This window comes from Mesoplodon densirostris, chromosome 18, assembly GCF_025265405.1.
Source record: "Mesoplodon densirostris isolate mMesDen1 chromosome 18, mMesDen1 primary haplotype, whole genome shotgun sequence".
In the NCBI taxonomy this organism is placed as follows: Eukaryota; Metazoa; Chordata; class Mammalia; order Artiodactyla; family Ziphiidae; genus Mesoplodon; species Mesoplodon densirostris.
Window position 1 is genome coordinate 9,235,732 of NC_082678.1, and position 25,913 is coordinate 9,261,644.

The window sequence follows — 25,913 nt, forward strand, 5'->3', positions numbered from 1 at the left end:
ACCTGGCACCACGTGAACGCCCCAGTCACAGCCCCGGCTCCCTAAACCTGGCTGGCGGGGGGGCGGCGGCGGTCCCGCGCCAGCAGAGGGTCCAACGTGTCGTGTCCCCCCAAGTTCCCACTGTGTCCGGGGTGCGGGCTTTGCCCAAGTTTGCTGGGCGATGCCCTTCCCGGAGCCCGACTCGTGGGCCGGGCGGGAGGGGCGCGTGATTGACAGGCTGAACTACAGACTCATCTCTTACCTTAGGCCGCGGGCGCTGATTGGCTGCTCGCTGACATCCTCAAACCCGGCTGCTCCGCGCTGGGCTCGGGAGGGGGGCAGCTGCGGGTGGAGGTGCGCTTCTGACAAGCCCGAAAGTCATTTCCAATCTCAAGTGGACTTTGTTCCAACTATTGGGGGCGTCGCTCCCCCTCTTCATGGTCGCGGGCAAACTTCCTCCTCGGCGCCGCTTCTAATGGAGCCCCACCTGCTCGGGCTGCTCCTCGGCCTCCTGCTCTGTGGCACCAGGGTCCTCGCCGGCTACCCAATTTGGTGGTAAGACTCGCCTCTTATCTGCCCGCGGCCAGATTTCTCCGCGGAGCTCCAGGGAGGTGGGGGGCGCTAGCTGGGGGTGGGCTGCGGCAGGGCTGGGGCTCCTTTCTTCTTACCTCCCTCCAGCACCCCGACTCGCCCACCTCCCTGGATTTTCTGCTGGTGTCGCCTTCAGAATCTAACTCCTGGCTTCTCTGATAATCACCATTTTCCCTGCTACTCGATGCAGAGGCTGGAGGACTTTCCCCGTCTCAGAAGGTCTCTTATTCTTAGATGCTAACCCTCCGCCCGTCCCAATCTGGGGGCCCCGAAGACCCTCCATTTGCTGGCAGTGGGCTTTCTGGAAACCCAGCGACGTCCCTGGGGCCCAGCCACCGCTCTTCTCCATTTTGGGGTCTTCATGGGCAAAACCATCCTGTTCCTTCATTGCCACCCTCACCTCCTCCGGCGCCTCCATCAGGAGATTTCCCCACAATAACCCCCCTGTGCCTTCATATTTTAGACCCCAATCGCTTCAGGGATCCCCCGGGGCCGGGTAGTGGGGGGTGGATTTCATCAGATTCTCCCCACTCTGCTCTAGATTAATCTGGAGCCTCAGAAGTGAATATGGTATTTGCTGATCCGAGATGCCATTGAATTCAGATTTAATTCATTTCTTGCTTGTCCATCCTGGCAAAAGCGGGGCTTCTTGAAAATGTAGTTGTTTGGGAGGGGGTGGGTTTGTTCTTTGACCAAAAACCCAATTCTCCATGTCAAATTCGTTCCTTTTGGAAAAACCCGAGGACCGAGGAGAAAGGGAGAGCGGGAGAGGAGGATCCCCGTCCCCGAGAAATGTGGATACAAAAGACATTTTTAGTAAATAAGGCTGGGAAACCAGGCGCGGTGTTTTGGCGGGGGCCGGGTGGGGGGTTGTGCGTGTATGGGGGAACTGGCCGTGGAATAAACAGCCCTTTGGGAGCCCCAGTTCCAGGGAGTCCCCTTGTTTTCCAAGCGGCCTCATCGACACCCAGCAGGTCCCAGAGGCCAGAGGGGAAAGACACACTGAAACCAGTTCTCTAAATTACACCCCGCCTCTCCTCAGTCTCCAGCCCCCTGCATTCCGGAAAACTTTAATTAAAGAATCTTCCCCTCCTGGATGTAGGAGAGGCTCGGCCAGGGGGTGGGGGGTGGAAGGTGACGAGGAAGCATTTGGGATCTGTGAGTTAGCAGAGGGACTGTGGCCCCGGAATGAAAGTCACAGAGGAGTGCCACCTGCGTGTCCCCCTTTCCCTTAACCACCCTTTGCCCAGCTTGGGATAGGGGGAGCAGAGAAAGGAGATGTGGGGCCACACCCCGAGGCTGCCTGCAGCTGTTTGGGGGTGGCAGCATTGGTGTCTGGGTGTTGGGGGGGATCAGGATGGGAGTAAGAGCAGGGCATGGCCAAGGGTCTCCATTTAGAGGGTACTGAGAGTTGCTCCCAGGACAGACGTCCAAGGGGAAGTCTTTCTTCTGCCCAGCCCTTCCTTCCCCGTGGCGATGGGCTGGCCTGAGGCCTCCTGTACATAAAGAAGTCCCCAGGGTGGCCGGGGCAGCCAGAGATGCCAGGTTGGGGGCTTTGCCAGTTGCGAGGAAGGCTGCTGCAGAAACCGATCCTGCCCCACTGGCCCTTCCCGACCCTCTTCCCATCCCCTGCCCAAGGCCATGCTGTTCTCTTCTTTCACAGGGACCTTGGGGGTGGGCGGGGAGGGTGGGAAGAGAGGGCTTGGAGCCCCATAGGCTGCAGGAACCAAGGGGGGAAGACCAGCTTCCCCTATCCTATGAACTGGACAAGAGCACTTCCTGGGTCAATGCTGGTGGCTGGGGGGGGGGGTCTGCTGTGTAATGATGTATTGGGGAGCATCCCGATAGGGACCACCCAATAGGAAGATGCTGGAAAAACCTGGAAAGCCAGGACATTGGCCCTAACATAACGCTGGACACATGGCTTGTTTGGGGTTGGCGGGGACAGGGATGCTGCTTTGTCTGAGCAGTGTGTGTGTGTGTATGTGTGTGTGTGTGTGTAGGTCTGTGACCCTAAGGAGTGTCATCTGTACACTAGTGTGCCTCTGTGTGAAGGAGTGTCCGTGCCTGCAACTGGATGACTGTGGACGTGAACTTGTGTGAGATGTGCCTGAGGGTTCCATGGCCCGTGACAGGGTGTACTGTGTATCTGCACACAAGTGTCAGCAAGTGGCTGATTCTATGTGAGTGTGTGTGTATGTGTATGAGACAGAGAAAGTCTAGAAGTATCTATGCCCATGTAAAGGTCAGCACCTGTGTCTGCTTATGACACCACATGACTATGTTCATGACCAGGCATGTGAGTGGTGTGTGTGTGCGTCTGCACGCATGCACGCGCATGCATGCGTGCACGTGTCTTCATGATTGTATAAGGGGAAAGCTCCACAGATGTCTTTGTGCATGGATATCAGTGCTCATGGCCATGACCTGATTGTATGAGTGTGGTGAGGGCTATGTCTGAGTTTGCCTGTGACCCTGTCCTCAAGTGCTAGTGACCATGGCTGGACCCATGGCTATGGATATGTTTGCAGACATATGACCTGTGAGTGTGAATGACATCCCAAACTTGGGTGCTTGGTGGGCATCCATGGTCCTGGAGGGACAGTCCAGCAGACACAGACAAGGGTCTAATGAGGAAGCTGCAAGGGCCACAGTGACCTGGGATCCGGGGCTGGGCAGCATGGGGAAGGGGGATGGCGCAGAGCCTTCTTTGGCACAAGCTCATCCTGTCTGTCTGAGGACTATGGTCACCAGCCCTCCCGTCTTATACCGTTTGTCTTTGGTCTTGGAGCTAGGGTGGTGGGTGTCATGTTCTCAGGGCCGGGTCAGGGGGCCAAGGCTGGGACAGGGACAGTAGAGTAGACGGGCCTCAGATTCCTATTCCTACTCTGCCCCCCAGGACAGCCAGATTCCAGTTCTTTAGCCCATGATGGCCTGCCCTCTTTGGCCCTGCCAGCTCACACATTCCCTAGGAGAGACTTTAGGGGGAAATAGTCCAGCTGGGATTTCTGCCCGTGTCACCCCTCAAGGAGGGGGCACCCCCATCCCAAGCGTTCTGCCCTGCTCAGGCCCCAGCCCTGAGAGAAGGTAGACCAGAAGCCTGAGCTACAAGGGGCCTCAGACAGAGGCTCATGGAAGGAAGAGACGTGTTCCAGGGCCTCGCAGCCAGGTACTGGCGGAGCTGGGACAGGAAGCAATGGCAGCACCACTGACTTCTATAATTCTCCTTGTCAGTCCCGGTTAGCGCCTGGTCGAGGAACTTGTCTTTCTTCTCCTTCCTGGGGGAAAAATGAACGATCTTATTAGGGCCCAGCCTAGTGCCTGCTGCATTCCAGAGGCAGAGGCCCTGATGGAAGGGGCCTGTGCTGGGGGTCGGGAGCCCACCTCTGTGGGACCCATCCCTCCGGGTCTCTGTTTCCTTTACTCAGGAATCACCCGCCTGCTCCTGCTTCACAGCTCGGGTGAAAGTGCTCCGCAGGAGTCAAGGACAGGGAGCTGGGCGATCACAGTTGGGTTCTCTCTCCGCCATCCGGGGAGCCATTTCCCCACTCGAGCGCTTGCCCTAAGCCCTGCCTCAGTTTCCCCATCTGTCCGATGTCCCGCTGCCTCCCCCACCCACTCCCACCTCCACCCGCCGTTCAGAGGCCTGTGAACATGTTCAGTCAAACCCCGTGGGGGTCAGTGGGCTGGGCCCAGGGAGGCACCTGGAGACGCGGGGCGGGGGAGGAAGGCCCCAGGCCAGGTGTTAACACTTGTAACAGGCAAGAATTACAGCTGGCTGGGGCTGGGGCTGGCGAGGAGCTGAGCTGGCTGGAGGCTGTTGATCCCACAGACAGACAGACAGACAGATGGGCAGATACCAGATCGGATGGCCAGGCTTTAACCGGGTGGTCTCTCCCTTCCAGGGCAGGCCTTACCCTGGGGGGATGTGGTGGGGAAATTAATCCAGGTCTCTTGGAAGTGAGTTAACAGCCCTCCTGCCCACCCCACCCCCCACTGTGGGCGGGGCTTGCTGTCCAAAGGGAGCAGAATTGGTTGCTGATCTGTTTGTCTTCTGATGGGACCACATTTTCCCTAAAAAACAAAAACAAAAACAAAAACAAAACAAACAAACAAACAGCAACAACGACAAAACGCAGGTCAAATGTTACTAGAATACCAGGAGCCTGGAGCTGAGTTATGTTCTTGGAAGAAGCTGCTTTAATATGGGGGGGGGAGGTATGGGGGGTGGGCAGGGGTAACAATCGGGGAAAATTCTCCCAGAATCTCAGAGCATTTTATCAACAGCTCTGTGGCCATGAGGTGAGGGATGGGTAGTATCTGGGCCCTGAGCATCTCCCTCACCCCAGGTATCCTGAGGGCCTCTGGTCTGGGAAGGGCCTGGGACAGCTGCCTGGTGGAAGGAACTTTGGGGGGAGGTCCAAAGAGGCAGGAGCTGGACTTCAGTGCCAAGGCCTTTAGTGGGCACGCTCCCCCCGCTTCCTGCAGCTTTCCCAGTGGCAAACCCGGCCAGGCCCTGCCAGTACCCACACCCTCTGGCATCTGGGTGCTTGCTCAATCACTGGTTTAGGTGGAGAAACTGAGGCAGACAGAGAGGGCCCTAAGTGGAAATCCCCAAAGAATAGACTCAGCCAAGCAGGTATCTCCCACCCTTCCCACTACAGAACTTAATGCTAACAAACTTGAATGGTACTCAGGCAGATGTAGGATGGAGAAGGTGTTATGGACACGAAGCGGGCAAAGGGAGCTATGAGCTTGGGGTCTTCTCTAGGCTTTGACTAGGTCTCTCCTGGGTCTGGGCAGGAGACAAGGAGCTTGGGGTTGGGGCAGGAGAGGTGACTCTTCTCAGAGGAGGATGTAGCTATCGGACCCTTCCAGGGAGCGTGGGAAAAATGAAGACCTTTCTGGCTTCAGCATGTGGTCAGCCCAGGGGTTGAGGAGGACCTGGTCTTCTAGCCTTTTCTGCCCACCCTGCCATGAGCCACAGAATCCTTCTAAAGCCACCAAGGAGGGAAAGGACATTCTCTACTCCCTATCCCTAGCTGGGGGAGGAGGTGAGCCTAACCACTTCCTCAAAGGTTAGTGCCATCCTGATGCTACATCTACACATTTGTGTTACTTGTGTGCCAGGAAATGGGTAGAGCTTGTGTGGAGAGACCTGTGTCTGGGTGTGCAGTTTACCAGGGACTGGCTGTGTGACCCAGGATGAGTCCCTTTCCTCTTCTGTGCTTTAAGCCCCGTCCTCCGTCTGGGCTTCATTTTTCTTGAGCAGCCTGAGGGATGCCTTCTGCCTCTTGGAGTCTACAGGGCTATGACAGGGAGCTGCTTCAGGACTGTGAAGCAGGGAGCTCCAGGTGGCCCCAGTGCCACTACCCCCGGGAGCCTATCTCCCCCAACCCTCCCTCGCCATTCAGACAGTCAGAGCCTGCCTTAAGCAGCCCAGCCCTTTCGCTCTGCAGCCCCATCTGACCTACATCCCAAAGCTGGCTGCTCCACTACTGCCAGGCCTGCCTGCTTGCACCCCCAAACCTCATTTTCTCCAAACACTCAACGTTCCTCTGGAGCCAGGCTGCCTGCATTCACGTTCACACGCTGGGTAACCTAGGGCAAGTTCACCTTTCCGAGCCTCAGTTTCCCCATCTGTAAAATGAGAACAGTGACTGTTTCTACCTCACAGGGTCGTTGTGAAGATTAAATGAGTGAGTACACGTAAAGCTCCCTAAATAATGTCTGGCATACCGGAAGTACTATATACGTATTATTTTCACCCCCTGTGTGCAAGCTATTTTGGCTCCTTTAAGTCCTGGATCTAAACTTGCCTCTTCCAAGAAGTCCTCCCAGGTTGGCCCCACCTGGCTCTGTTTTCTCCTTATCCTCAGAGCCAGCTTGCCCCGTTATACTTGGTACTGGTGACCATGAGCCTGTGGCTTTATACTTAACCTGAGGAAGTTAGGCTAGGCTAACCTAAGCTCAGCTGTTTGCCTGCCCAGGAAAGGGGTGGGTAGAGAGGAGGTAGGAGGGTGTAGTCTCCCCTAACCCTCCTCCCATCCTACAGTTTGCTGGACGCTTGCAGCCACTGCCATTTCCAGCTGAGCCACCTTGGGCTAGGCCAGGGAGGGGTAGGGGAGGCAGGTTCACGGCAGGGGGGTTGGGAGGGGGGGGAGTGGCACTGGGGCCGCCTGGAGCAGCCCGAGCAGAAGTTACTCCTCCAGGAGCTGAGAGATGATTCAGAAGGTGATTTATAGACGGAAGGCAGAAAGCTTGGCTCCTGGCAGAGGCCTGCCGCTTAATTACATTCTTCGGGGGGTGGAGGTATGAGTAGGACAGCAGCGGGGGAGCACCTTCTCCCCCCTCCCCCTCCAGATCTTGTCCCTGTGGCTGCCCCAGCTCCAAGCAGGGTCCCTTGGTCTCATGCTGCTAGAGAGGGAATTCCCTGTTCTCAATGAGAGACTAGGCCGGGGGCCAGGAAGAGCTTCTGGGGGTCAAGGGGGTGGAGAAAAAGGGAAGATGCCGGAGTCCCAGCTCCTGGGACTCCTGCAGGGGAGTCTGGGCTGCAGAGGGGGCTGGAAAACAGGACTGCCTCAGGAAGATCACTTGGTCTCCTCCCTGCTCCTGGGCAAGTGAATAGCTAACCCACCTGGGCAGAGGGTTTCTAGAATCTTCCTGAGGGTGCAACCCCATACTTTCCCCCCAGTGGCCTATCCTACAGCTGCTTCAGCGTTCTCCCTTCAAGTTGACTCCTTTTCTGTTGCTTGGTTCTCAGTGGGCTGGGGCCTGGGGATCTGGCTCTGTGCTCAGAGATGAAAACCCAGTTCTTTGGCGTTAGGCAACCTGTGGTACGTGGCACAGTGGCCGCCTTAGATCCAGAAGGTTCTCCAGGCAGGGTCAGCCTTGCATCGGAGGGAGAGAAACTTTCCTATCCTCACATTAAACTAATGTCTCAGGGAGTCGCCACAATTCAACTGCTAAAGCTAAAATCACTTCTGTGCTGCTAACAAGCAGTCCCCGTTCTGTCGGTTACTGGCTGTGGTGATGTCTGGGTTCCCTCTATGAACACTGACCCGTGCGGCAACCAGCCTGACATCTCTCCACTGTTTCTTAGTTCCCATGCAGCCTCCATCACGGCTTTGAAACCCCCAAACTCCGCCTCTAGTTCTTGAGGCCAGCAAGGTGTGTCGGGGGCAGGGGGTAGGGAAGCCCAGGCCGATGGAGTCTATTTAGCGTGCACAGCCGGGAGGAGTTGGCAGGGGTCAGGATGGGGACACTAGACAGCTCTCTGGTTCCCCCTGAGGCAAGCCTTCTCAAAATGGCCTCATTATGTGTGTGGAGTGAATTCCAGAAATGTCAGGCACACCCATACATCTAGGGGAAGTATGTTGGGAGACAAGAGGGGGCAGTGTGGGGTGGTGGGAGGTTTCTGGGCAGGGAGTTAGGAGACCTGAGACCCGGCTCTGCCACTGGTTGCAGTGTGACATTAGGCAAGTCCCTTCACTGTTCTTGACTCAGTAAATAGGGGAGTTGAAGAAGCTGCTGGCCTTGGACTTCCAGCTATTCGGATTATCTGTGTCTGGTTAGTGGCTGGGGGCAGTCACTGAGAGCTGACCTCAGGGCAGGGTGGGGAGGACTGAGCCCCAAACTTTATACTCAAACAGCTGTGAGATCATGGATGAGTCTCTAACCTCCCCAGGCTTCGGTTTTCTCATCTGCAAAATGGGCCACGAGAAGGCTGTTAAGAGCATCAGAGAAATAATCTTTATAAAAGCCCTTGAGAAACATCAAGTTCTTTCCAGAGAAGCTCTCTATCATTGCTGGCCCTACCAGAAAAGAGGAGTAAGAGCCAGCCCCTAGTCAAAGGGTGCTGAGGATGGACCTGGCAGGACTCTCTGAGTCTTTGAGCTTGAGATTTGGTATTTCCAGCAGAGGAGGAAGGAATGGGAGCTGGACAGGGGAGTTCTCAGCTCCTTCCTGAGGGGGTCTTGAGGTTCAGTGGGGGACACCGAGGGGAGGGAGCAGAGGTCAGAGGTCAAGTGGCCACAGGGCATGGCCAGGTTCACCCGAACTAGTGCAGAGATCACAGGACTGACCTGGGCTTAGCCAGGGGTAGGATTTCTAAGCAGGGACACAGTGGTGGGGGATGCGAGTAGAGGTGAGGAGGAGTAAGGGTAAAGGGCTAGGAGCTGGAAGGGGCTCTTCTGAGGTCTGTGGCCACCAGGAAATCCTAATCACCTGGATGGGGACCAGCAAACTGGGAAACCATTCACTCAAGCTAGGCTGGAAAAACAGGAAGGACCGTGTGTGTGTGTGTGTGTGTGTGTGTGTGTGTGTGCATGTGCGTGTGTGTGTGTGTGTGTGTGTGTCTTTCTCTCTCTCTCTCTCTCTCTCTCTCTCTCTCTCTCTCTCTCTCTCTCTCTCTCTCGGGTGGCGAGGGGGATGGGAGCAACAGGACCAAGCACCCTGCCCCTGGGCACACAGTCCCACTTATCTGCCAGAGCCAGCTGGGCCAGCGAGGAAAACCGAGGAAAACCAATCTCTCCTCGAAGGGCCCATTAGGAATGCAAATAGGGGCCGTGGCAGCGGGAGTGAGCCAGCCTCCTACATCCCGTCCAGCTCCTCAGCACGTATCTTCCTAACCTGGCTTTCTGAGGCTGTCTCTCCCCTGCTCTAAAACCTCCCATGGTTCCCCACTTCTTGTCTGGCACCGAGGCTCCCTAGGCTTGGCCTCCACCCATATCAGCCGTACCTTTCATAATCCCCCATGAGCCTCCCAACATCCCTCTGTGCCTGTTCATGGAAATACTTCGCCACCTCCTCTCTCCCCTCCCCACACGCAACTGCTGAAATTCCATTTTGCTTTCCAGATCCAGATCAAAATCCTCTTCCTTTGGGAAGCCCTCCTAGATTCCCGAATCACTGCCCTGCAAGCAGGGAATATGTCATCACTCCCTTCCCTCCCCACCTGCCCCCAGCCGTGCCATGTATTCCCACCACCTTCTCCCACGGGCTGGGGGCGCTCCTGCTCCTCTACCAGACGACAGATACCTTTTAGCCGCCTCGTGCTCTCCTCCCCCAGTACCGAGCCTATGGTGGGGGTCAGTAAACAAAAACACAGCTCCATGCTGCGTGTAATACACTCTGTAAAGGCAAGCGGGCAAAAGAGGTTCTGAAGAGTGCCAGTTGCGCATGTGAATCAAGACAGTGTCGTGAGCAGACTGAAGGAGCAGAATGAATTAAAACCTCGTCCCTGGGTGTGACCCGGGGTTCAGGGCTCGGAGCACAGTGCTTCCACTGACTTTGAAAGGCAGCTGAAACTGATGCCCATTGCTCAGCTCAGGCCCCACGTGGCTAACAGCCCCTAGGTTCAGAGGGTACCCAAGAGGATGGGACCCCTGACCTGAGTAGGCTGCCGTCCCAGAAGCTGAGGTGCACCTTGTCTCCATGGGCTCAGTTCCCCTGGGATTATTTTTTCCATCCCAGCTCCATTTGTAAATGTTTCCTATCAGTGTCGTATTTCTCCCTCACAGCTCACACGATGCTTAGGTGTCTGAGTCTTCAGCTTAAAATCCCATTCGGTGGGACTTGTTTCCCTATGCAGGCGTGGGTCAGTATGTTTGTTAATGGTGCGTATGTGCCGGTCCCTATACCCACATCATGATTTAGAACGAAACCCTGCCCATTTTACAGATGAGGACTCAGGTCACGAAGCCTGTGCTCTGAACCCAGGCTCTGTTGGGCCCAAAGCTTTTTTTTTTTTTTTTTTTTTTTTTTTTACGGTACACGGGCCTCTCACTGTTGTGGCCTCTCCCGTTGCAGAGCACAGGCTCCGGACACGTAGGCTCAGCGGCCATGGCTCACGGGCCCAGCCGCTCTGCAGCATGTGGGATCTTCCCGGACTGGGGCACGAACCCGAGTCCCCTTCATCGGCAGGTGGACTCTCAACCACTGCGCCACCAGGGAAGCCCGGGCCCAAAGCTTTTTCCTTCTACCACCATTCAGACTCAAAAGTGGACTTCTTGGGAATTCCCTGGCAGTCCAGTGGTTAGGACTCCACGCTTCCACTGCAGGTTCCCGGATTCGAGCCCTGGTTGGGGAATTAAGATCCTGCAAGCTGGCATGGCCAAAAAAAAAAAAAAAAAAAAGTGGACTTCTTACATGCGGCAGGAATTTACTTATTCATATTCTATGTTGGTCCTCAAAGGATGGCTTTGAGTCAAGATTACATTTGACCTTCAACTTGAAAGCTGCTGCTTTGTGTTTGTTGATACTATTTCTGAACCTCTGGGAGGTCTCTTATTTGGGGACATGTGCAAGTCATTGTCAAGCTTTCCACATCTATGAAACTGGCAGTAGTGGCCCTGTGACTGTTTTGTTGCCTGGGTGGGAGTGGAGGGAGGGTGGTCTTGAGCAAGTCACTACTTACGGGCCTTCATTTTCTCACTTGTGAAATAGGAAGAAGGTAGAGTCATGACCTCTCACCCCTCACATTACTTCCAGCTGTAAGATTTCTCATGCTACTTAATCCCTTATGCTCCTTCACATCCAGCCCCCATCACACATACCAGAAAACAATAGGACAGAATCCTCTTTCTTGCCCAAACCAATTCTTGTGTTAGTATCTCTGATATAGATGATTTTTTACTTGACCTTTATACTTCAATATTCACCTTGATTTCTCCCTGAGGAGCTAGGACGATGCCTCCTTGTAGTTAAAGTATGTTTCCCTTTCTGTCCTGACTGTGAGAAAACTAAGTCAAACGTGAGCTCAGGCCTTGCACCTGTATTGACCTTGACTTGGTGTATTTGTCATCTTCTTCACCTTAATCCTGATTTTCTATTTTCATTTTCCTATTCAATCCCATGTGTTTTGTGTTATAAATTCCTTGAGGGCAGGCACTGTCTCCACACCGCTGTCTTCTCTGTGCCTGGCAAGTACATAGTAGTTGCTCAATAAATATTTGTTGCCTTTGGAATTTGTTGCCTCAGTCACTTCAAATCCTTCTGGAAAGAGGCAAGGCATACATAAATTTTAAAAAAATCTTGCTCTATCAGAGAGCTGGCCCTGACTGGATTGTTTTGGGTTACAGGAATTCTGATCAGCTTCTTTCTGTTTCTTTACCGTCAGAGTGTCCCCCAAGTCTACAGAAGCTTTGTCTTTGGGGACGTCACCATCTTTTCTTTTTTCCATGATCTTCTTCATCCTAAACTTGAAGCTGATACATAGTTTCCTCTTGGGAAGCTCTCTTATTTCTGGCCAATGGCTGTGCTTTCCTCTTTCCCTGTCTCCCTTCACCCCTGGTTCCTCCCACCTTCCTTTGCCCTGGAAGGCAGCCAGTGCTATTGGCCATTCTGCAGGTGACGGGGTGCCCTGGTAGCATCCACCCTGTCTCTCCAGCTGGGCTGCTACCACCTCCCGCCCCCCAGCCATTGTGAGAACTGCTGTCGCTGTGGGCACAGGTGGGGAGGAAGAGGGAGGCCTGGCCGAACATCACACACGACGAGCGCCAGGATCCCTCGCTGCCAACCAGGCCCTTCCCGTTAGCAAAACCCTAGCGGGGCACTGGCTTGACCTGGGAGGTGCTAAGCCCCCATCAGTGGGTGGAGCCTCAAGGAGGGACAGAGAATGGCTGGCGAAGGGGGGCCGGGCTGGCCTCACCCATCCGCCAGCAAGGTGTCCTCTTAGCCTCTCACCTCCTCTCTGCTTCTGCACCTCTGGGACCACCCTCCTCAGCCCCTAGACTTCAGGAAGGAGAATGCCGAACCACAGGCCGGGTGGTCCTCCATCCTAACTGAAGCTTCTGCAGGAGAGACTCTGCAGCCTTCCTCAGCTATCAGTAAGGAAGGAGTCTATGACCTTGACACTGTCCTTGAAGCTAAAAGAGCCCCATGAGATTGGCATCTTCATCCCCATTTAATCTGTGAGAAAATGGAGACTCTCAGAGCCCAAGCAAGGAGCTGGGAAGCAAGTGGGGAGGCAGGATTTAATGTCCAGCTGATAATTCATTGTGTATGGTGTGTGCTGAGGGAACACAGCACACACTTGAACTCATCCCCCCAACAGCCTCGGGAGGCAGATACCCTTGCTATCCCCATTCTACAGATGAGGAAACTGAGGTCCTGAGGAATCCACTCCATTGCCCAAGGCTCCACAGCTGGCAAACCCCAGAGCTCCAACCACGACACAAACTGTCTGAAGCCGAGCTCGCCAGGCTTCACAGCCTGTGACACCACATCTCAACAGTTAGCAAGTTCCTCCTTAGGCCTGACTGCAGTTTTTCCTGACTTAGTCCAAGCCCAGATTCTCTCATTTGGTCTTCTGGGGTCATGAGCTTCATAGTAGATTTTCAGCTTGACTCAAGGACCAGGATGCATTGCTCACTGAGTTTTCCTTTTTCCAGAACAATCCCTCCCAGATGACCCAGTCTCCTGCGCACCTTTAACCATCTCGTTCTCCTTCTGATCTCTCTCCAGCTTCTCTACGTCCTTTTGCAAGTGCTGTGACTCATAGCACAGCTGTTAGAACAAGGCAAAGGGGTCCTGCCAGGCCCTTCAATTTAGAGGGCTCCACTCTGGTGTCCTAAGGCTGCACCCCTCCCCACAGGGCAAGGAATCTGGGGCCCAAGGGGTCATACCCACAACACCTCACCCCCAGCCATGCTCTGGGTACTCAGAAGTATCTGCAAGGCACCCTGAAGAGCCTAGCTTCAGTGGCTGTGAGTCTACTTCTGGGCTGGGCGGACCTCTGTCTGGGGTTCATTCTATCAGGTCAGGCCATGCTGCTGGTGTGTGTGCCCCTAGGGATGAGAGTGGTAAAGGAGAGGCCATTTGCAGGGCCTGTGAACGGAGCCTGGAGGTTCAGTCGGGGTGACCAGTGTGGATGAAGCAGGGATGAGGGGGCTGCTGGCTGTGAGCTGGGGGCTGGCTCTCTCCATGTCACTTTCTAGCTCAGAACGCCGTGGAGAACCTAGCCTTCCAGGTGGTGAATAAGACAATAGAATCTTTTTTAACTTATTATTGAAGAATACCTAAATAAAAGTACATGAATTATAAGTGTGCAGCTCATCGAGTTGGATAGAATATATATACATATATTTTTTGAAGTATAATTAATTTACAATGTTGTGTTCAAGTATACCGCAAAGTGATTCAGTTATACATATATATATATATATATATATATATATATATTCTTTTCAGATTCTTTTCCATTATAGGTTATGAAAAGATATTGAGTATAATTCCCTGTGTTATACAGTAGGTCCTTGTTGTTTACCTATTTTATATATAGAAAATATATTTTATTTAATAGTTTGTTAACCTGACATGAAATTTTTAAATATTGGGCGCCTGGTGGATGAGGCTTCCTTTAGTACTCTCACCCCAGGCCCTGCAAGTGTTCCAGCCAGACCTGGGGACTTGGACAGGAAACGGGGTTCCCCGGGGTCTGACTAGCACAGAAGCTGGAAGAAGCCCTGCTTTCTCCATCTCTGCATCATCTTATCATCTTTCTCCATCTCTGCATCATCTTCCTACCTTAGTAGGCTGACTTCCTTCTACATCAACAACACTTCTAGCTCCCTTGCAGTCTGTGGTCACCTCTTAGCTTCAAGTCCCTTTTGATAAACTGGGACCTTGTCTTACACAGTCTTGGCCTCAAAGGATTTTCCTTCATAGTTGGTCAGTTTTGTCTTCTTTCTTTCTTTAATAAAGACATATAATCCAGGCTGGATTATATTCATTTTTTTTCTTTCTGATTTTTTAAAAAATATTTACTTATTTAATTTATTTATTTTCTTTCTTTCGTTTTTTTTTTTTTGGTCTGTCTCGGGTCTTAGTTGCGGCATGTGGGATCTTCGCTGAGGCATGTGGGATCATTCACTGCGGAGTGGGCTTCTCTCTAGTTGTGGCACGCAGGCTCCAGAGTGTGTGGGCTCTGTAGTTTGCGACACATGGGCTCTCTAGTTGAGGCATGTGGGCTCAGTAGTTGTGGTGTGCATGGGCTTAGTTGCCTTGTGGCATGTAGGATCTTAGTTCCCCAGCCAGGGATTGAACCTGCGTCACCTGCATTGGAAGGCAGATTCTTTACCACTGGACCACCAGGGAAGTCCCAGTTTTGTCTTTTTTTTTTTTTTTTAATTTATTTTGGCTGCATTGGGTCTTTGTTGCTGTGTGCAGGCTTTTCTCTAGTTGTGGCGAGCAGGGGCTACTCTTTGTTGAGATACATGGGCTTTTCACTGCGGTGGCTTCCCTTGCGGAGCACGGACTCTAGGCCTGTGGGCTTCAGTAGTTGTGGCACTTGGGCTCAGTAGTTGTGGCGCATGGGCTTTGTTGCTCCGTGGTATGCGGGATCTTCCCAGGCCAGGGCTCGAACCCGTGTCCCCTGCATTGTCAGGCAGATTCTTAACCACTGCAGCACCAGAGAAGCCCCCAATTTTGTCATTTTTAAATGGCCCAACAGAAGAGCATTCAACCAGCAGGTCTGACTGTGATGTTCCACCCTCTTTTTTTTTCTTTTTTAATTAAAATTTTTTCTTTACTTCTTTTTTAAAAAAATTTTATTGAAATATAGTTGATTTACAATGTTGTGTTAGTTTCAGGTGGTGTTCCACCCTCTTTAGCATGGCCTGTGAAACCCGGAATGATCTCGCCCCTTCCTGACTCTCCACCCTAACTCACCTCCCACCACCACATCCTCACCCTATGACCTACTTTCACCTGCACAGGTGAGAGCCTGGACGTTGGGTGACAGCAGTCCTGGGCTCTAGATGGTTCTGCCTTTAATATCTTGGTGACCTGAACCTGTCTGAGCCTCCGCTTTCTCTCTGTAAAATGAGGAGTAAAGGGTGAGGTAACACATGGGAGACTTAGTATCGTGTCTGGCGTCCACCCTTTGCCATCAGTGTTGCTTTATCATTTGGATTGTTCTTACACTACCTCACATCTCCAGGCCTTTGCGTTTGCCCCACCTTCTTTGGAATGACTTCCATGAACTCCCCTTCGTTCTTTAAAGTACAGTCCAGGCACCACCTTCTCTGTGCTTCCTTCTTTCACACCTGGCCCCAGCTCAGCCCCTTCCGGGTGTATCCGTTTCATTGATTAGACTGTGAGCGCCCTGCAGGCAGGACCGGGTCTCCATCACCCTTGCGCCTACATCACAAGGATAGCGCAGGGCACACATTGCATCCTCTATGACGGGTGGTAGGATGAAGGGACACCATTGAGAGTCACCTGCCAGTCGCAGGCTCAGTCTGCAGCCCCAGCTAGATTCCCATTGCCTCTGTGAGGCCCTCCTAGGAAGACCTGGGACCCCTGTCACTAGTTACCTCTTCATGTGCATCTGGCTTGTCTTCCCAACTAGAGGGTCGGCCCCTTGAGGGCATGATTCTGCTTTGTATTTCTTCATATCCCAAGTAAGCCCCACACGTCATCCTGAATATTGCAGGAGCACAGCTGGTAATAGTATTGGTTGGTTGGCTAATGCTCTGGGCTCCTTACCAGGCAAGCTTGAGTCCAGGCTCAGCTGGTTCCCACTCTCTGGGACAGTTTTCCCCTCACTCTGTGATTTCCCAGAGAGTCCAGCTCTGAGCTTCTAGCCTCTGTGCTGGAAGGCAGCATGATGCTCCAGGAAGAGGAGTCAAACCGGCCTTGATGTGAATCTCAGAAGTGCTACTTAATATCTCTGGAATTTTGGGTTGTTAAAAAAAAAAGTGAACCTCAATTTGTTCATCTGTAAAATGGGAGCAAAGATTCCGATCTCAGGGCAGTTGTGAGGAAGAACTGAAATAGTACTCAGGAACTGAGTTAAAGATGAAGAAGTATTAAATGAATTAAGGATGTTCTGAAGTCATTCCAATGTATCAAGGGTCATAAGATATTCTATCCCAGACCAGGCTTCTTTGGAATAGGAAGATCTGAATTCCTTCCAAAACAGGAAAGGCCATACTCAGGGAAAGCTGTACACTTCGTGGCTGTTGGAGTTGTTTGGGGGGGATTCCTAGGACTGGTCTGTGTAGGTTTAATATGGCCCTAGTTAATGGCTAGACACTGGCCATTTCAGCCCTGCTAAGCACAGTGAGGAAGTTTGACTGGGGTACCAGGCGGCCTGGGTGGGATGCAGGCTGACCCAGGGATGGCAGTCACTGAACACTTCCAACCTTTAGGGGAGAAGAGCCTGCTGGAGCATAGGAAGGAAGGTGAGGAAACTGAGGCACAGAGAGGCCACATAACGCTTTTTGTTCTTAAAACATTTTTGATTGCAGACTGATACAAAATGTTTTTTATGATGTGATGCTTGATGCACATGAGAGAATAAACATACCATAAATACAGGATATAATAACAAGATAAAAACAACCTGGGCCTTACCACACCCCTGAAGAACCAGAATATGATCAAGGTCATTGCATCGATCTGTGGGGTCCTCCCCGTCCTATCCCCGTATCTTCCTCCAGGCATGATCACATTCTGAATTTTGTATATTTATTCCATCACTTTATTATTTTTAAATTATTTATTTATTTTTGGCTGCGTTGGGTCTTCGTTGCTGCATGTGGGCTTTCTTTAGTTGTGGCGAGCAGGGGCTACTCTTCGTTGCAGTGCATGGACTTCTCACTGTGGTGGCTTCTCTTGTTGTGGAGCATGGGCTCTAGGCGCACGGGATTCAGTAGTTGTGGAGCACGGGCATCAGTAGTTTTGGCATGTGGGCTCAGTAGTTGTGGTTTGCGGGCTCCAGAGCACAGGCTCTGTAGTTGTGGCTCACGGGCTTAGTGGCTCTGCAGCACATGGGATCTTCCCAGACCAGGGCTGGAACCCATGTTCCCTGCATTGGCAGGCAGATTCTTAACCACTGCGCCACCAGGGAACTCACTATTCCATCACTTTAAAATAATGGTTCTCCCAGCTAAGAATGCCTAGACAATATATATTTTTTGTTTATTTTATTAAAATTTTTTATTGAAGTATAGTTGATTTACAATGTTGTGTTAGTTTCAGGTGTACAGCAAAGTGATTCAGTTTTATATATGTGTGTGTATATATATTGGGTTGGCCAAAAAGTTCGTTCGGGTTTTATCATAAGATGTTTGTTCCATCTTCTCTCAGTGGGCGAGTGTCTTGAGGTGCACATGAGGCAGAATAGCTCTCTGGGAGGGGTACCTACCCAGGAGTGGAACTTTGGGGCTGCAGGACATGTGAAAGTTCTACTTTGCAAGTTGATGCTCAACTGTTTTCCAAAGAAGGTGTGCCCATCTGCTCTCTCATCTTTGCTCTACGTTTTCACTGACACTTGAACTCGTGTGGGTTCACTCTTGTCAGTCTGGCAGCTGTAGAATGTGGTCTGTGATCTTCATTAGCAGAGGTGGGACTGCTTTAAGGTCCCAGAGTTGGGAGAAGCAGAGGCAGGGCTGGGACCCTGGGGTTCATGTCGACACATAAAAATGCACATTTGGGGGAATTCCCTGGTCGTCCAGTGGTTAGGACTCTAATGCTTTCACTGCCAGGGCCGGGGTTCAATCCCTGATCAGGGAACTACGATCCCACCAGCCGCACGGTGCAGCCAAAAAAAAAAAATGTGCATTTGGAAGAACATATGGCCACATCTGGTGTGTCTGGTGGACATCCTCCCCGACCTCCAGCTCCTCACGTTGTCTGCCCAAGGGCCAGAGGGCGCCACTGGCCATGTGGTGGCAGGGGCAAAAGTAGCTAACGGAGCTGCAGCCTTCCCTTCCCTGGCTCACCTCTTCACCTCACTGGGTGTGAACGCCCTGCCCAGTGTTCAGAGATAAGGCCACTCTTCCCAGGAGTCCCCATCCCGTCAGCCCCACCAGAGCCAGGGCACATTTTCCTCCTGGCCCCCTCTCTGCCCTTCTGTCCCAGTGGGCTACCCTGCCTGAGTTACAGCAATAACATCTCTCAGGTGCCAGTTTATGCCTTTTTTGTGTGTGTGTGGTACGCGGGCCTCTCCCTGTTGTGGCCTCTCCCGTTGCGGAACACAGGCTACGGACGCGCAGGCTCAGCAGCCATGGTTCAGCCACTCCGCGGCATGTGGGATCTTCCCAGACCGGGGCATGAACCCGCGTCCCCTGCATCAGCCGGCGGACTCACAACCACTGTGCCACCAGGGAAGCCCTATGCCATTTTTTTTTTTTTTTTTTTTGGCTGTGCTGTGCAACTTGCGGGATCTTAGTTCCAAGCGTGGAGTCCTAACTACTGGACTGCCAGGGCATTCCCTCAGGTGCCTTTTCAGGGAATACCAGAAGGTGACTTCTTCCCCCAAGCCTTCATCCAAGCACTGGGACTCCCTCCTTCTGAAAGAAAAGCCATGAGCTCTTCAGTGCACATCAGAAACCGGATGCGGCTGCCATCACCTAGTGGCATCTCTGTCCTCACTGTTAGGTCCTTACTCATCCTCCCTTCCTGCCCTGGAGCAAAATGCTACTTCCTTGGGCTTCCATTGTAAAGATAAAGGGGTCTTAGGACCCCTTTACTGACCAAAAAATTCTTTTCCATCACTCCTCCATCTGGCCATGACCTTTCTGGAATTTTTCAAAATCCCGTTCAGAGCGGTCACCTTCCTGGGAATCTTCCCAGTCTAACTTCCACCCGCTCTCCCAGGTCTTCTGCACACCTTTTGGGTCAGAGCAGCAAGTTGCAAACTGTGTTTCTTACACCAGTCCCACATAATCCTGCTGAGGAGGGCTTTTGGGGTCCAATAAGCTTGGGAGGTGCCACCTGCTACTTCCAGCCTCTTGGTGTTTGTGGTGCTCATTAGCATCTTAGCATCTTATATTAGCAACACAGAGAGGCCTGCAGGCATGGTCCTTGTTTTCATTTGTTTAGTGTGTTTTCCAAAAATATTTACTCTCTCAAGTAACAACTTATTACCTGTTTGGAAACTGTGATCTAGGAGATTCTCCTGTCCCTTTTACGTGTCAGTTTGTCCTTGTGGTCTTACTCATCTCAGCAATTGGACTATGATTCCTCTGACTTTTTTTTTTTTTTTTGCTATGATTCCTCTGACTTTTAAAAATCACTCTGTGTGGGGCCTCCCTGGTGGCGCGGTGGTTGAGAGTCCGCCTGCCGATGCAGGGGACACGGGTTCGTGCCCCGATCCCGGAGGATCCCACATGCCGCGGAGCGGCTGGGCCCGCGAGCCATGGCCGCGGAGCCTGTGTGTCCGGAGCCTGTGCTCCGCAACGGGAGGGGCCACAGCAGTGAGAGGCCCGCGTACAGCAAAAAAAAAAAAAAAAAAAAAAAAAAAAAAAAAAAAAAAAAAAAAAATCACTCTGTGTGAACTAGTTCAGTCCAGAGCACCCATCCCAGAGGGTCTTGAGTTGAATGAATGCATGAATGGATGAATGAAGCAATCAGCTAATCAACTGGTCAATTTAGCTGAATTCCCTTTCCTGTGAGGCTGGCAGAAACCAGGCCCAGCTGATCTTTGTACCCTGGGGACATGGGTCTCCCTGGCCAGTGTCAGACCCTTCCCACAGTATTTCTACAAAGCCTAACCCCATCACCCCGATAGAATGCATCTCTTGCATTAGGTCTCCTATCGTTTTCGTTTTAGGCATCTATCTCCCTATGAATCTGGGAGCCTCTGCAGGGCAAGGACCATGTCACACTCACCTCTCTGTTTTCCCATGAGCGGGTGCTCGGTCCCCACCTGCTGAGTAATGAAGCTCTCCACCGACCTCTTCCAGAGAGCCGGTGGAGCACTGTGGTTAAGGCTGAAGGCTCTGGAGTCAGACTGGATGTGCTCCAGGCTACCCGGGTAACCTCCGGCAAACTACGTAATCTCTGCAGTTCAATTTCCCTCCCCTGGTGAGGGTGATGATAACAGTACCCTGCGCACATGAAATAGTACCTGGCATGGAGATGGCATTGGTCTGTTAGCACTTATAACAATAGCAACTACCATCTATTGTGCCAGGGATTGTGATAAGGGCTTTACCTACATCCTGTCAATGACTCCTCCCTCCAGTCTCTTTCAAGTAGGTGATGTTTACATTTTTCCACCTCATGAACTGGTGGTAGCAAAGGGACCAGGACTCAGGTGAGCCAGATCGGCCCGTAGTAGGCGGTGCTGCTCACCACTCAGGGATTGGGCATCTCCTCTACCTCTTTTCACCTATAATTAACCCTAATGAGAACCTGACTTATCCTCTAGCCTTCCCAATAAGATGGAAGTCCATCGCAGCGTTGGGTTTTACGTGTCCGCATGCGCATAACAGCGAGCACATTCACGCATGCGCATAACAGCGAGCCCATTCGGTGAGAACGAGAGAGGCCGGGGAAGTTACCAGCACCTTCGTGGCTGACCCAGAAAGACCGAGATACTGAGGCAGGACTTTGAGACTACACAGCAGAAAGTCACCCGTGAGTCAGCAGTGCTGCCGAAAAGGCAGAGAGGTCCTGGAATTGCTTGGTATCACCGCCCCCAGCACCTCGCCCCGGGGCCCCGTGTGAGCCTGGGAAATGTTCGCAGGCAGGACGCCTGTGGTGGCGTTTACCCAGCTTGGTTATCCTGGTGAAAGATGGGAAGATTCCTGAGGATTATAAAGGGGCACCCGGATTTGTGGGGGAGGGGGCGCATCTCCCCGACTTCTGAAATGAGCAACGTGGAGTCCCCTTCCGCACGTGGCAGCTGGCCTCCTCAGACCCCGGAGGCGGACTCCATTCTTCCCCAGCGGTCACGGGGTTGACCATCCTCCTCTTTCCGTACTGGCCAGGGCTTTATTCTAGCCCCTTCCCCGGTCTGGCCGCACAACAGAAGTGAGAAGTGGGGGCCTTGGGAGAGGGGCTGAAGCTGGTGATGCGAACCAGGAGGTTTAAGATGCACATGCCAGAGGCTGTTTCTCTTGGAGCAGAGAAGGTTGGGGGACTTCATTCCAGGCAGGTGAGCGGCTGCTGCCTTAACACCTGAGAGCACAGGTCACGGGGGCCCAAATGGCGGCCGGAGGGCTGGCGGTGCGGTGAGCGGGGAGGATCTCCCACCAGCTGTCATGAGGCAAAGGCACCCCCGAATGGAAGCAGCCAGTGGATCTGGCAGAGGGAGTGAGAGAAGGGGGTGCTGAGATCTTCCCGGCCTGGAAAGAAGAGGGGATTCCCAGGAATCCCTCTACGGACTGGGCTGTAGCAAAAGCTTGAGTCTGGTCAGGTGTCAGCTTTTAGATTTTTATCTTCTCCACACGGTGCAGTGTGTTTGTTCTGTGAACAAAGGAGAATCTGAATTCCGTGAAGGCTTGGAAGCACCCCTTCCCCCAGTTGGCTGAGTTGCCCAGCACCTCAGCTCCTGGGACCCCAAGTGAACTCCCCCATCGGGGCCATGGAGCCTCCTGGGGGCCTTTGTTTTGTGCCAGCTCCCCCCAGCGTTCCTTCCAGCTCTGAGGGACCCCTTTCCAGGGGGGCCAGCCCTGTGTAGGGCCCGGGCCTCTTTCAGGTCCATAGGTGGTCCCCACTTCACTGCCTATGGGATCTAAACTCATCAACTGGGACCTCAAGCCCTGGCCTCCTCCCTCTTTGCTCCTCGGGTTTCCGTGTTTTGAGTCACATCACTGTCTCAGAAGTGCCCTTCCTCTTCCTTTTCTCTCATAAAGATCTACCCCAGAGCACAGCCCTTTGAGGTCTTGTGGATCATCCGCACCCATCCCGCTCTGTGTGTGCCTTCCGTCTCCATCAGGACGGTCTGTGTGCTGGCTGGTCCTCGGTTCCTGTGCACGTGGCCTGCGCATTCCGTTTTACCTTCCTCCAGGTGAAGGACGTGACACTGTCCTGTGCCCAGTTCCGTACAGAGCACACAGTGGGTGCTGAATAAATGCGTTCTGCTTGAATGAGCTGGTCATCACCAGTGGGTGGAATCTCCACAGCGGAGCAAAATAGCAACAGTACAGGATTTGGGGTCAGACAGACGAGGGTCAAACCCCACCACCACTTACTGGCTTATGGTGCCCTGTCTGAACCTCAGTTTCCTCATTTGTAAAGAGACAGTATTTACCTCCCAGGGCTGTTGTGAGGATTCACTGAGATCCCGTTGATGCCTTGCAAACTGGAAAGTGCTAGAACGTGTGTCGTCTACCCTGACCTCTCCTGGAAGAGGTCCTGAATTCATGTGTCCTGTCTCACACGCAAACCTCTTCAGCCCTCAGATGGAGGTCTCCTCTCCCCGGGGAAGCCCTGAGTGTGGGTCTGGCCTTGTCTGAGATACAGAGAAGTAAACCTCGAGTGTGGAAGATCCATGACAACACTCAAAGGAAGAAAGATCAATAGGGGCCCCAACATTTGAATGTATAGGGCTGTAAATCCAGAGAGCAGCCTGAGTAGCAGGACAGACCTGAGTAGTCCCCTCCCCCTTCAGCCTTCCACCAACACGCTCCATACAGACCTTGTCCTAATGTCTCACCTCATTGCTCTAGTGGCCATCTCAGCACCACCATATCCTAGCTGTGTGACCACAGACAAGTTACTTAGCCTCTCTGAACCCATGTCAGATGGGGATAATAATAACCTCGTAGGGTTCTTTGGCAAATTAAAATATATGTTGTATGTTAAGTGCTTTACATGGCTCCTGGCACTAGTCAGGGCTCAATAAATGTTAGCTGTTATTAGTAATAATAATAATAACCATTCTGAGTGCCCCAGTAAATTGGTCCCCTCACTACCTTACACAGTTCAGTAAATTATTTCCTCATGACCTTATTAACCACTCTCTACCCAAATAAATGCACTCACATTATCTTATGCACCATTGGGTATGCACCTGTAAAAGCCTTCCGCTTTATTTCGTTTACAGCTCTGCATGTCCCCATTACATCTCTCTTGTGTTTTGTGGCTACCTTCTCCTGTCTGTGGTACTCAGGCCTTCTCTTAGCCCAGGTGATTTACAAAGGACCCTTAACTGGAGCTAATATGCTATGGTATTTTGCCCCTCATGTTGAACACACATCCTATTAGAGAAATTGGTAATTAATTTTTTTTTACTTTAAATGTCTGCTCTGTGTGTGTGAGTGTGCTTGTGAAAGAGAGAGAGAGAGAGAGAAAGAGAGAGAGACAGATTGATTTTATCCTTTCTGTCCAAAGTGTATTTCCCCTGGAAGAAATACTTTTGTAACAAGTGTGACTAGGAACACAGGACTGAAAATATGGAAATTGCCTGTGGCACCAGCACTCGTGCAGGGATGCAGCTGGTCTGGTGGGACAACGGTGTGTGCAGTGAGCAGAGGTGAGGGAGGGGAAAGTGAGGGCAGACGGAGAGGAGGCGGATGGACAGGAGAGCTCCACCATGGATGTGGGGAGAGAAATCACTGCTGGTGAGAGATGAGTGGGGAACTTGAAATCCTAGACAAAAACAAAGTAGCTGTGGGCAAGAACCAAGAAAGATGGGGAAGAAAGGAGGAGAAAGGCCTCGGTACCTTGAACCCCAAGAGTGTTTGGTGGCGTCCTGCCTTTCTGCAGAGAGAATTTCCACTTAACAAACATATACCCACCACTGCAAGGCTAGGAAATGGACACAGGCTTGAAGGCTTGGGTGGGAGGTCACTAGATGAGGCTGTAGGAGGAGATGATTCTTTTGAAATATACTCTCTATCTTGTCTTTTTCCAGTGCATGTTAGCGTGTGTTTTGTAATGCACCTAAAAGGTGAGCATGGTGGCAGGCTGGCGTGTGATTTAGACCTAATGTATGTAAATGGAGGGGGCGTGCCCAAACACTTTTTACTGATGTGTTGCCGGATCAAAAAAGGTTTGCTTCCGTGCCCATAAAGATGGAGATTTGTTGGGAGGCCAGGAGAGAGACGGTGAGGGAGAGACCATGAGGGAGAGGACGTGGACAAAACCGTGGTGGTAAAGGATGGGTTAGTGCTGGCGCAGGAGGAGGTAGGACCCCTGGGGATGGATGGCAGAGGACTGAGGCGGCCCAGCTGTGCCCCCGCCCGACCCCCGGTGACCACTGGCAGGTTCTGAGCCTTGTCTGTGACCGAGGACAGTGTTTCTGGTCCCTGACCAGGGATCCAACCGGTGCCCCCTGCAACGGAAGCGTGGAGTCTTAAACACTGGACCACCAGGGAGGTCCCTTGCGTGCTCCTCTTATAATGGAGCAAGGGAGGCGTCCACAGAGAGGAGGGGACACCACCCAGACCAATTAAATCCCTTTCTCCGGGGATGGGGCCCCAGCATCAGTAGTTTTAAACTCCCCCGGGGCCATGTGACATGCAGCCAGGGTTGAGAGCCGGTGACCCACCCCTCTGAGTGCTGGAACATTGAAAGGTCCTGCGTGGGTCTGCGGTGGACCCGAATACGACTCCTAATAGGTGCTGAGTAGATGCTCACAAAACTCAGGCGCCTGTGGCGAGGGGGCCCTTGAGAAGAAAGGACGGGGGAGTGAGTGCAAGGACACTGCAGAGGAATTGGCGGCGGGAGTCCAGGACCGATGGATTTGGAGGGGCGCAGAGGAAGATGTCGAGGCTCGCTCGGGCTGCCTCGCCTGCGGATGGGGATGGGGCCGGGAGAGAGGGGCAGCCACCGCTTTGAACTTGCGTGGAGCCTCCCTAAACAGAGCGGGGGGTGGGGGAGGAGTCCAGGTGCCGGGCAGGGCTGTTTCCCACCTGCGCGTGCTCAGCGCCGTGGGGGGACTGGACTCAAGGAAGCGCTCCTGGGAACGCGGTGGAAATACCCGCCCTGAAAGGCGGGGAACGGACGGCGCCCTGAGCGCCCAGCCATGGCGCAGCGCGCCCCCCGTCCCCCGCCCCGCCGGGTGCACCTGCTGCCGCAGGGGCCACAGCGGGTCCAGAGACTCGGCCACCCTCCGTGCTCGGGGCGGGCGAGGCCAGGTGCGAGCCCCGCGCGGGTCGTGTCCAGAAGTCCCCACAAGTTAGTTGGAGTTTATGTTCCTTCTAACTTTTATTATGAAAATTGTTAATCAGGAAAACAGAAAAGATAATTCCAGGAGCACCCACGTACACACCTCCTAGTTCGAGTGTTTTTCATTTTGCCGTAGTTGCTCCCCCCTCCCCTTTCTCTCCTCCCTCCCCGCCCCCCATCCCCTACACAGTGTTCGGTTTGCTGAACCATTCCAGAGTAAGTTACAGTCATCATGACTCTTCACCTCTGTATTTTACAATGTAAGGATGACGCCTGTGACCACATACCATTATCACACTTAACCCAATTATTAATGATTCCTAATGATTCACATTTCCCCAGTTATCCTCAAAATGCCTTCATGGCTAGGACTTTCAAACCAGTTTCCAGTTATTTGATTGTTCTGTCTCCTAAGTTTATTTTAATCTAAAACATCCCTCCCCTCCTTCCCCCAACACACACACACGCACACACACACACACACACACACACAC

General features: G+C 52.6%; 1 protein-coding gene across 1 annotated transcript in view; it reads left to right on the forward strand.

Moving 5' to 3' along the window:
* The first annotated feature begins 454 nt into the window (after nucleotides 1-454).
* The window catches only part of WNT3 (Wnt family member 3), a 43,598-nt gene continuing 18,139 nt past the window's right edge, over nucleotides 455-25,913 (forward strand). Inside the window, exon 1 of the mRNA XM_060082385.1 lies at nucleotides 455-534. Within this exon, the coding sequence (XP_059938368.1) occupies nucleotides 455-534 (80 nt within the window). The remainder of the gene's footprint in view (nucleotides 535-25,913) is intronic.